The 11880-nt window shown below is 41.1% G+C and overlaps 2 protein-coding genes across 2 annotated transcripts; both read left to right on the top strand.

Annotated features, from left to right (window-relative positions):
- Positions 1 to 37: 37 nt before the first annotated feature.
- LOC147332212 (uncharacterized) lies at positions 38 to 5488 on the top strand. The gene is made up of 4 exons (XM_086290574.1): positions 38 to 595; positions 733 to 801; positions 3071 to 3363; positions 4296 to 5488. Exons 1-4 carry the CDS (start codon positions 376 to 378, stop codon positions 5175 to 5177), a joined length of 1464 nt encoding a protein of 487 aa, XP_086146700.1. The 5' UTR covers positions 38 to 375; the 3' UTR covers positions 5178 to 5488.
- A 1004-nt stretch (positions 5489 to 6492) lies between these two features.
- Positions 6493 to 10064, top strand: LOC147332211 (GTPase IMAP family member 7-like). The gene is made up of 2 exons (XM_086290572.1): positions 6493 to 6630; positions 8793 to 10064. The coding sequence occupies exons 1-2, from the start codon at positions 6573 to 6575 to the stop codon at positions 9746 to 9748; spliced, it is 1014 nt and encodes a 337-aa protein (XP_086146698.1). The 5' UTR covers positions 6493 to 6572; the 3' UTR covers positions 9749 to 10064.
- The last annotated feature ends 1816 nt before the right edge of the window (positions 10065 to 11880 follow it).

Raw genomic sequence — 11880 nt, 5'->3', positions numbered from 1 at the left:
TTATTTTTTGGTTTTTTGTTACTAAACATGTGCCAAACGTGCGGTCAGCTGACGTCACCATCACGGTTGCCAGCAGCAAATCCTTGCTGAGAGCTGCGCAGCCGCTCTGCGCATCCGTCGGCTGAGCTGAGGTGGTCAGCGCAGCCATTTCCGTGCCCCTCACGGAAAAACATGCAGGGGGTGGCATTTGTCCATCACGCTCACAGCTAAATCAGTCATGACTTTGGCTGCACGACTTCACGCTGAAGTCTGCATCATCGATTAACAGCCGAGATCTCCAAACTTTCTCCTCAATTCAACGCCTGCGCAGACAATACAAGCTCTCTCCCTTCAGCTCCTGCTCCTTTTCCCTTTTTTTCTGTTTCTGTGTCAGCCATGGAGGGAGATCTGCAAGGAGGCAGCAACCACGTCGCAGCGCTGCATGTGAAAACTGAAGCGGTGGATGAAAATGCATCTGCGCTGCTTTTGGGCAGGCAGGAGTCGCCTGCGCCCTGCGGAGATACCGCATGCAGAGGAGGAGGAGGGGAACAGACTGCAGAGGAGCTGGCTGACACAGAGCTGCAAGCTGCCACGACAACTACTCCTGTACTACTGTGTGAGTGCTCACCTGAGATGATTTATGGCCATTCGGCCTCGTTTATTTGCTTCCTTTTTTGTTTTGTTTTCTTAATGGCCACTCAGAATCTGTTGCTTTTCAGTAGATTATGTAGCTTTTATCTGCTCTGTCATCAGACCCTGTTAGCACAGAGCGTTTCTTCACCACATCTGGGGATGGAAAAACATACCTGAAGATAGCTCCAGGTAAGTAAGATTCAAAGTGAGAGGAGAGCACCAGCAAGAATGTAACAAAACACATAACCTGACTGACCGAAGTCTTTCTGGCAGAAGTAATAACTGGCAACACTTGCGTACATTAACCTCTTTTAATAATTCATATAAAATGATGATATGATATATCCGCACATATACACATTAAATCTCATGACTGTTAAAAGGAATTTGAATAACCTAAAAATTCAAACATGTCATTTTTTAATCATTTGCATCGAAATGCTATTACACAGGGTGCATCGAAAAGAAAAGGCTATACTTTTATGCAAGTAATGGCTGAATATAAACTTACAGTGTGCACAAGTGCTCAATAAGTCCCCCCGTGGATACACAGCATATGTCAAACTCATCCCATGAGCATGTCTGGAGTCACTGCAGCCACTACGTGTTTCTTTAGGTGAATGATTGTGGAATTAAAGCATTTTGAAATTGGCTGCTGGTCTGGAGGTGGGCATATTAAGCACTTGTCAACATTGTAAATTTTGTGTATATAACTTTACATTTGCATTTTAAAATTTACTGGAAGCTTCTATGTCTAATAGTTTAAAAAAACATATAGCCTTCTGAAATCAGATGATTCTTTTTGATACACCATGTATTTTGTGCCTATTTCATGCACCTGAAAAAGTCCACAAAAACTAGGGTTCAAGTCTTAGCCATTCAGTTCTTATCCTTCACAATTAATAAAGTTTCTGCATCACTGGGATTGTGTGTGTTTTGATCAGATTTGATGGGCATCTGTTGGGGTGTTTGATAGCTCATCAAATGTTGCTAAATTCTGACTCTGGCTGTTGAAACTAACCCCCGCACACGTCAAACCAACGACAAGAGGGAAAACAGAAATGTTGAAAATCTCTCACTAGGAATTACAGATGCAGAAAATGCAATTTTTCTGTATCTGCAAATACAGTTGTGGTCATAGGTTTACATCCACTCATCAACCTACACAGGATCAAACATTACATATGGGCTCAAATATTTACACACACCCCCACTAATGTCTCTTTGCAACTTGCACCTCGACCAGCATCAACAAGCTTCTGACATATTCCTGGCTGGATATTTGACCAGTCTTCTTTGCAGAATTGGTAGAATTCATTTAAATCTGTTGGTTTCGTGGCACAGACTCAGCTTCTAAGTGTTGTCCACAGAAGTTCAGCAGGGTTGAGGTCGGGGCTTTGGGAAGGTCATCCCAGAAGCTTAATGTTTGTCTACTGTATCTATTCCAAAACCAGTTTATCTGTGTGCCTGGGATCATTGTCCAGTTGGAACATTCAACTGGGTCCAAGTTTCAACTGTATGTTCAAACTTGGACAGAACTGGAGATTCTATTTTCAGGTTTTACCTCAAATCCTGATTTACCCCTGGTAGCAAAACAGCCCCAGAGTCAGAATCTACCAGCACTATGCTTGACAGCTAGCACAGGGCTCTTAGATTTCAAAGCCTCACCTTTACTCCTCCAAACATACCTGATTGTGGCTCAATCTTTGTCTCGTCTGGCAACGAAGCTTTTCTCCAGAAGACATTTGGATTGTCCATGTGGGCAGCTGCAAATTTCAGATAAGCTTGAAGGTGCGGATTTTTGACCAGATGCTTTTATCTTGGTCGGCACCCTCTCAGTCCATGGCAATGTGAAACTCGTTTCACTGTGGACAGTGATGCTGGTGTGTGAGCACTGGTTGTTCCTGGATTGTTCCTAAACATCCTGACCACTTTTCTCTCATTTGAGGTTGACAGTTTGGGTCTTTTTCCAGACCTTAGCAAAGTGCTGACACATCCAAATAACTCACACTTATGTACAGTATTTGGTATCTGTACATAAGTGTCTTGTATTGTTCAAACCTGTGAGTGCTATCAAACAAATCCTTTTCATGATGGCAAAGGGAAACTACCAGTTATAGTCAGTCACTAATAGCTTTCTCAAGCTTTATAGAATTTTCACTTATTAAAAGAATTAATTGAGTATATTTATATATTTGCACCTGTATGTTTACTACTGACTGTGTGTTTTAGATGTTTTAGATAAAATCCAAAATAAATTCAAACTTGTGCAGTAAGTCTACCCTGGAAAAGCAGTTCAAAGAAATCATTAAAATTCCAGAATTACCAGGATATTCACGCCCATGATGAGTGGATCTAAACATTTGATAACAACTGTATGCATATAAGATTTTCCCCAGTTTAACCCATTTATCTTACATATGAAGTGACACCACAAGTGGCTTTCTTTCTCCCCCAGCTTCAGTAATGCCCCCTGCTCCTTCCGAGAAGACGCTTTGCTCTGGCTCGGATTTCTCTTCCAAAGCCGTTCTGTGTCTGATTGAGGCCGTCGGGCGTCGCTGGGGTCTCTATGAGACTCGGGAACGCTCGCAGCTCTTCCAGAGTGTCCAAGAGGAGATGGCCTCCAAGGGGCACATACTGCCTGTTGAGAAAATCCGTCGCAAGTGGAACAACCTCATTGTGACATACAAGAGGGTTAAAGACCGCAGCCGGGAGACGGGACATGCTAAGACGTCTTGGGAGTTCTTTGATGTGAGTCTAACGGGAAGACAAACCTGGGGATAAAAAATAGTTGCTGACATTAAGTACTGATTTAAGTAAACCTCACAGCTGGACATACTATAGAGTGAGACGCTTGAAATTTCCAGTTGTAGAAATGTGAATTTCCCCTCAGGACAAATGTAACTGACCTCAAACGCAGCCACCAATAATCATCATCCACTCAGAGTTTAACAGCTGCACTCTGCATCTGTGGATAATGTGTGTGTGTGTGTGTGTCTATATATATATATAAAAATTGTGCAGAAAGAAGAAACGGCTGCTTTATATATTTTGGAAGGTGTGGTCGATGTAGAGTACAGGCCTAGTCTATCTTACAAAATTCAAAACTCAGGGTTACTGGCTAGAAATCAGAAGCATTCTTCTGCTGTTGGCGATATACCACCAGCTATAACATTATAACCACTTGCCTAATATTGTGTTTTTCCCCTTTTGCTGCCAAAACATCCCTGACCATGGGCTCCACTAGACCTCTCAGACCAGGGCACCTTCTGGTCTGTGGCCACGCAGCCCCATATGCAACAAACTGTGATGCACTGTGTATTCTGACACCTTTCTATCAGAATTAGTATTAACTTTTTTTTGCAATTGGAGCTACAGTAGCTCATCTGTTGGATCAGACCACATGGGCCCAGCTTTCGTTCCCGGCCTGATCAGTCCCCCTTGGCTGCCCATGACCCTGTCACCCCCAAATCCTTACTCTTCTTGTACAGGGATGTTTAATCTGAACAACTGTGAGGAAGTACAGCAGAAATAACTAGGATTATAACATAAAGTAACAAGGTTTAAGACAGCATACGGTTACATTGTTAACTGGTATTTGTAAGTCATGGATTACAATGCTGTTTGATGTATTCATTGGTGTACTTTCTCCATATCTCTGTGTGTGTCTTGTTCCACTCTAGTTGATGGACGCCACCCTCTGCGACACCATTGGCACTCAGATCGTCAACAACAAACGAAACAAAGGCGGCAGCACGGTTTCTACACTGCCTGCTCCTTTGGCTAAGATCGCTGCAAAGCCCCTGCAGCTTCCACAGCCGACGTCCACCATCATCCGTCCTAGCAGTGACTTTGCTGCTGGTGCTGGTGCTGGTGGTGTGGACTCAGTAAGTCTGGGCTCCAGTGCTGGCAGCGCTGCCAGTACGTCGGTGACTGCAGCGACCATTAGCTCAGCTAATGCTCCAGACCACAAGCCCCTGATCGTCCTCAATGGTGACATTGTTACTACCAGTATTCACCCAGCCACCATTGTGCCGGCTCCTTCTTTTATCACCTCGCCTTGTTTTACAGAAACAGCCACCACATCCCCTTCCCTCATCTCCGCCAGTAACACAGACCTCAACACACTGGGCTACACGAGCCGCAAAGCTCCATCCATCTCATCAGGTGTCATCCCTTTTCGCCTGAGTACAACATCGCTCACCCAAAGCCAGAATCTCCTCGGCCTCTCCTCTTCATTCCCCCTCACGTCCTCCTGCCTCACTTCCTCTGCTGCCACCTCTTTGTCTACAACAACTGTGTCTGGAACTGAAGGACAGAACCAGAAGGCGAAAGCGGAGCAAGGCGGCTGCACTATGTTCCAGGAGATTCTGAAGCGACAGGAGGAGCAGGCCTACCTCGATCGAGTGGCTCGCCGCAGGGTTGAAGCCAGAGAGAAGAGGCGCGAGAGGAGGGAGGTGCGAATGTCCGAGTCCCTAGGAAGGATAGCCACGGCCCTGGAGCTGCTCTCCTCCAAACAGGACACAGTCATCGCCCTCCTACAGAGGCTGGCTGATCGGAAATAATCTACAGTGAAAGCCTGGAAAGTAGAATCTCCTGACCTTGTTTTTCCCCCACCTGAGATCCTCCTTATGAAGCTCTCATGCACTATAACGCTACTTTAATGAGCATAATTTAATATAAATGTGAATTTGACGAACTCTTAACTAAATAACAGACAAGCGCAAAGGTGAGTCATTGTTCCGTGCTTTTAAATTGTTGTGCTTTGTAAATATGTTAGTTTGCTTCACTGACATCAAATAAAAAGATTCTTTGGATATGCACCTTAAAGCTGTGGTCATTTGAACACTTTGTCCCCAGATTGCAAGAATAAAACACTGATTAACTACTAAAAAGTTGCAATAAACTTTCAACCATTAAAATATTATCAAGGCTAAGAAAATCCCCCAAAATTTATTTAATAAAGAATCTTTAATCACAAAAAGGTTTTAGCTTCATGAATGAATAAATGACTGAGAGCCAGGCTTTGGATTATTTTGGATAACGAGTATAATGTTCAGATAAGTATTACTGTTAAAACTACAATATTTCATTGAAATGTAGCTGAAAAATGAACCATTTACTTGATGTTCTCTCAAAATACTACATAGGTCCAGTGTTTGAGTAAGTGTAGCTGATTAATTTTCATTGCTGAAAGTAAATACGCACATTTTAAAATACTTTCATTTTACATTTTGTCAATCCAGGGTGAATTTATCGAAGCTTTATCCCTGATCAGGACGTTTTATGAAGCATTAAAGTATACTGACCACTAGATGGCGCGCTGAGACCGTTCATTGTATTGCTTCTCAAACTTTTAAAGCGCAATTGTCTTAACACACTTTAGGCGGTTCGTGTGTTAACACACGTGTGTTTTAGTGATATAAAAATCGCAGTATCCTTAAATGTAATAGTTTAATTGTTTCCTCGTTGCATTGCTTCTCAGCCTCACTATAAAATACCAACGAATCAAAGTCTACTTCTCAGTCAAAATGAAAGTAATGATATTCTATTTGAAATCATAACTTTATTCCACATTAAGCTGTTATGCAAGAAATCATCAACCCCTTACACCATAAAGGTGTGTCCCATCCAGTGACTCTCTATAAGATGCAGGTAGAGTGCCAAGTTCAGAGGTTTATTTAAAACATTTGAAATAGTCTTGGCTCGAAACAGGTAGAAAAAATAATAATGTCCTGCAGAGCGGCCGATTGTCGCTGCTGACCTAATTATTCAGCGTATGTGGACTTGACTGTAACTTGGTGGATGCGGTATTCTCGTAGTGCAGCCAGTATGTGACTTGGCTGTAGAGCCCCACCCTCAGTTTAAAACAGAAAGCACCGAGGAAGTTGTGATGAAAGAAGCTTCACCTAACAGACTTTGAGTTTTGAATTTTGGTGATACTTCTGTCTTCGTCCACCATGAGCACTCAGGCCGCTGACAGCATACCTGGTCCAGCAGAAAGTGAGCAGGAGCAGGGTCAGTATGAAATATGGAAATGCTGCTGAGTTAAAAGTTTTTAGTTTAATGTTTTTCTGTTTAGTTTTTTGTATGTTTTTTTGCCCCTGTGGGTGTCGTTGGACGGCGTTTCCTTCTTACTGTCACAGCGTGCTCTTAATCACGTGTCTTCCTTTGTTCAACTGACACATGTAGAAAGAAAAAGAGAGCAGTGTGCGTCATAGTGGTGCCTTAGCTGAGCTGTTGGCTACTGCAGTTTATCGGGCTTATTTCAGATGTTTGAAGATTGAAGCCATTCTCTAAAATATAAGCTTCCAATGTGGGGAAACAAAACCACAGAACTTTTATAATGTTTTTTACAGTACTTTCATAAAAAAAACAAACAAGATTGCAGTGACTATTTTTATCTGCCTTCTTCCTGTAAGTGTGTGTGTGTGTGTGTGTGTGTGTGTGTGTGTGTGTGTGTGTGTGTGTGTGTTTAACTAACACACAAACACTGAGTTAGCAAACAGTGATTTTGAGAAGTGCACTTTTAGCCTCTAATGTTGATGCAATGTTCATTTAATGTCTGCATCTCGTTTCTCGTGCTCCTTATTCCCACCTATCTGCTCGTTAGAGTCTTTGTATCTTTATAATAAAGGCTTCTCTTTACTTTTGTCTGTGTTGTCTGCCGCTGTGTTCTGCTTTTACTGCTTTTACCTCTTCTCATCTCACTCTACATCACAGCTAAACCAATCACTGATTGCAAATCTAACTGTACATCACAAAACCAAGAGACTCTTCATTTCCAAGGGTGGAATGATTGTACATCTTTAATGACCTAAAAACAAACAAAGAGTTAGGTGTACAAGTCTGATTTTCTTTGGGATTTTCTCCAATCCACACAGGGTGAAAAGTGTACATATCTTTGGAACAAAGGCGTCTTTTTACTTTTGTCTGCTTTGCCTGCATCTGCATCCTGCTTATATACCTAAATATTTGACCCTGTGTGAAAAGGATACATAGAAACTGAAATATATACATACACTCAGTGATATTTGGTTAAATGACTCTGAGCAAGTTGCACTTCAAAACGGAGACTTTTAGTCGCCAACAACAAGACTGTGCTTAAAACCCGGTTCTTTGCCAACAAACCAAATAAATTTAATAACCAGCTCTGAAAAGAAGAGCGGTCAAACATTCAGCCGGAATACTTATTGATACTTGTTGATGACTACCAAAAGTTTCTGGTTGAGGTGCAACTTGTTAAGAAAAGATTAGCAGGCATGTACCTTTATATTTGACCCTGTATGTAAACTTTTGACCCTGTGCAGATTCAAGAAAATCCAAACGAAATTCAACTTTAAATATGTATGCTGTACAATCATTTCAGCTTGGAGAAAGAACAATTAAAAAAACAGTTAAATGCCCCCAAATTACCATGATATTCATGCCCACGATGAGTGAATATAAACTTCTAATCACAGCTGTAAATAAGAGTTCTCTTTATGCCTTTTATATGAGAGGATAGGGCACGAACGTACAGCTGGTTGTTATATTTAACTAAAAATTTTCAAGCTCTCACATTTTGTAACATATTTACCTTGATAGTTTTAGGTCACTTTTTGAGTCTCTTTTCTATTCTCTAAATGAACTTTGACTTTCGCCGTACACGTCTCGGCTTGGCCACCTGGAGCCTGTTGTCTCTTGGATCTCTGCTCAGTAGCGAATCTGTTGCCAAAAAGCTACCAAGTTATGGAAAATAACCAGAAAAATATCAGTATAACATGACTGAAATTAGTAGTTAAATTTCGTAATAGCAATTTCTGCAGTAAAAGAATCATTAATGCCTGGATCATTTTGGTTAATCATACAAAATTCTATTTTTTGAAAACTATTTCAACAGGCATATAAAAACACAACAAACCACAAATGGTAACATGAGACAACATACCGTGTATTAATCTTTACTTTTTATTTTATTCATCAACAAATGCCAAAATGCTTTGCATTTGCCACAATGTAAAAACATAATAAAAAAGTTCATACTGTTTGTGCCCTGGGATGCAACAGTCTGGGCTAATATGTGAAAGCTACGAATTTCTACAAATAAACAATAATAATATCAGAAGTCAGAATGAAGGGCACAACAACTTTCATGAACTCTGAATAGTGTTTAAAAATGCTTTTTGTTGGGTTGACAGAGCCGTTGAGGATCATGCTTCTTGGAAAATGTGGTGCAGGCAAGAGCTCGAGTGGGAACACCATCCTCAATAAAATGGTGTTCTGTTCAGAGATGAAGCTGGTCGGCATCACTGTTCACTGTGAAAAAGAGTCCGCGGTGGTTGGAGATGTACCTGTTGATGTGATTGACACACCTGGGCTTTTCGAGAAGGGAAGCAACAAGGAGGACATCATCCGAGAGATTCTTCAACGCCTGAAACTCCAGGAACCAGGACCCCACGTCTTTGCATATGTTATTCCTTTAGGAAGGCTGACTCAGGAAGACCAAGACACCCACACGCTGATTGAAGCAAAGTTTGGCCCAAGAGTGTGGGACTACACCATCGTGCTGTTCACCCACGGGGATCGCCTGGAAGACAAAACAATAAACAACATCATTACTGAGAGTGACGAGAACCTCCGCAACTTCATACGCAAGTGTAGCGGTGGCTTCCACGTCTTCAACAACAAAACCCCGGAGGACCAGAAGCAGGTCACAACTTTTATGGAGAAGATCGAGACCCTGGTGGCCCTGAATGGAGGTAGTTACTACAAGACAGAGCTGTATCCTGAGAAGGAGAGGAAAATCAGAAAAAGACAGGAAAGCATCCTTGCAGAGAGAGATGAAGAAATCAGCAAAAAGGAGGGAAATCTGAGGGAGCATTACAAGGATGAAGAGCTAAAGAAGATGAAGACAAAGCTGTGGAGAAAAGAGGAGGAAAGGGCAAGAAAAGATGCAGAGGGGGAGTTGTACAGCATGTCCTACCTCATGAAGCGCATCCTGTTACTGGCTGTATTGTGTCTACTGTTATGTTGCAATCTTGGGGTAGCAGCTAAATGGCTTTGTGTTATAGGAATCATTTTGATTGTGGTGTCTTTTAAGATTTTTCCAATTATTCCAGGAAAAATACCAGGTCTTTCTAAGAAAAAGAAATAGATGAGCTTTTACTGTGTTAGTGATTTATCATTCAAATGTGTGACAGATGATATATCGAACTGATTTAATTAACAAAAATAATTTTCATACATATTTGTCTGTCCATAGTTAGAAAATATAGTCATCTGATATCATCTCATTAATCTCATATTTAATCAGATAACAGAACTGTAAAAATGCTAATGAAAACAATATTTAAAGTACTACACAAAAGTCTCGGCCGACCACTTTTTCTTTATATTTTACTAGGAAAAAAAGTAAATGCAAGGATATGCGGACATATACATGGAAATACAATACAGAGTTTTAAAATCAATATTTGGTACGACCACCTTTTTTCTTCGACACAGTCTGAACTCTCTTATGCAGCTTTGTTCTCATTTCTTTAAGTAGTCTTCAGGAATAGTTCTGCAGGCTTCTTGAAGAATGTTTAAAGCTGTCTTTGGATGCTGACCGCTTTTTGTTCTGCTCTTTGTGAAGATGATCTCACACTGCTTCAACAATGTTGAGGTCCAGACTCTAGGGAGGTGAGTCCATGACTGATAGTGTTTTATTGGGCTTTTCTATCCGGGTATGCTTTTTCTGGCTATACTTTTATTCAAGTAATGGCTGAATATAAACTTACAGTGTGCACAAGTGCTCAATAAGTCCCACAGCATATGCCAAACTCATCCCATGAGCATGTCTGGAGTCACTGCAGCCACTACGTGTTTCTTTAGGTGAATGATTGTGGAATTAAAGCATTTTGAAATTGGATGCTGGTCTGGAGGTGGGCATATTAAGCACTTGTCAACATTGTAAATTTTGTGTATATAACTTTACATTTGCATTTTAAAATTTACTGGAAGCTTCTATTCAATTCAATTCAATTTTATTTATATAGCGCCAAATCACAACATAAGGCGCTTCATAGATACAGAGAAAAACCCAACAATCATATGACCCCCTATGACCAAGCACTTTGGCGACAGTGGGAAGGAAAAACTCCCTTTTAACAGGAAGAAACCTCCGGCAGAACCAGGCTCAGGGAGGGGCGGGGCCATCTGCTGCGACCGGTTGGGGTGAGAGAAGGAAGACAGGATAAAAGACATGCTGTGGAAGAGAGACAGAGGTTAATAACAGATATGATTCAATGCAGAGAGGTCTGTTAATACATAGTGAGCGAGAAAGGTGACTGGAAAGGAAAAACTCAATGCATCATGGGAATCCCCCGGCAGCCTATGTGTTTTGCAGCATAACTAAGGGAGGATTCAGGGTCACCTGGTCCAGCCCTAACTATATGCTTTAGCAAAAAGGAAAGTTTTAAGCCTAATCTTGAAAGTAGAGATAGTGTCTGTCTCCCGAATCCAAACTGGAAGCTGGTTCCACAGAAGAGGGGCCTGAAAACTGAAGGCTCTCCCTCCCATTCTACTTTTAAATACTCTAGGAACAACAAGTAGGCCTGCAGAGCGAGAGCGAAGTGCTCTAATAGGGTGATATGGTACTACAAGGTCATTGAGATAAGATGGGGCCTGATTATTTAAGACCTTGTATGTGAGGAGCAGGATTTTGAATTCAATTCTGGATTTAACAGGAAGCCAATGAAGGGAAGCCAAAACAGGAGAAATATGATCTCTCTCTTTCTAGTCCCTGTCAGGACTCTTGCTGCAGTTATTATAATATTATCAAGGCAAAGAAAATCCCCCAAAATTTATTTAATAAAGAATCTTAAATGACAACAAGGTTTTATCTTCATAAGCAGGGCTCTGAATCATCCCTGTTACTTTTCATTTTTAGGTTTTAACAGGAAATCCTCATGAGTGACCTAACAGATAATCTCAGGTTCCATGTAGGCTTGTAGGATATTAACTGTATGTGTCTTAAAAGCAAATGTTATGATCACAGAGTCAACCCTAAAATAAAGTACAAGCCAATAAGATTAGTTGCATCCTGTTAATGTTTGTTGAGGATTTGGAGACAAAATTCATTTATTCAATTCAATTTTATTTTATTTATATAATGCCAAATCACAACAACAGTCGCCTCAAGGTGCTTTATTTATTCATTAATGAATGAAAAAATGACTGCCACCAAGGCATCATTTGATCTTTGGATAATGATTATACCTTTCAGACAAATGTTGCAGTTAAAAA

The sequence above is a fragment of the Aulonocara sp. 'chitande type north' Nkhata Bay genome, linkage group LG4 (assembly GCF_057382095.1).
Source record: "Aulonocara sp. 'chitande type north' Nkhata Bay isolate Kocher_YH1m ecotype deep benthic linkage group LG4, A_spYH_male_GT1.1, whole genome shotgun sequence".
Classification (NCBI taxonomy): domain Eukaryota; kingdom Metazoa; phylum Chordata; class Actinopteri; order Cichliformes; family Cichlidae; genus Aulonocara; species Aulonocara sp. 'chitande type north' Nkhata Bay.
This window is presented reverse-complemented; position numbering and strand designations above follow the sequence as displayed.

Excerpts from the sequence above, each read along its gene's own strand:
- LOC147332212 (XM_086290574.1), top strand. The coding sequence starts at position 376 with ATGGAGGGAGATCTGCAAGGAGGCAGCAACCACGTCGCAGCGCTGCAT. Across the intron at positions 802-3,070 it reads ATACCTGAAGATAGCTCCAG|CTTCAGTAATGCCCCCTGCT; the intron begins GTAAGTAAGATT and ends TTTCTCCCCCAG. Across the intron at positions 3,364-4,295 it reads CGTCTTGGGAGTTCTTTGAT|TTGATGGACGCCACCCTCTG; the intron begins GTGAGTCTAACG and ends GTTCCACTCTAG.
- LOC147332211 (XM_086290572.1), top strand. The coding sequence starts at position 6,573 with ATGAGCACTCAGGCCGCTGACAGCATACCTGGTCCAGCAGAAAGTGAG. Across the intron at positions 6,631-8,792 it reads AGAAAGTGAGCAGGAGCAGG|AGCCGTTGAGGATCATGCTT; the intron begins GTCAGTATGAAA and ends TTGGGTTGACAG.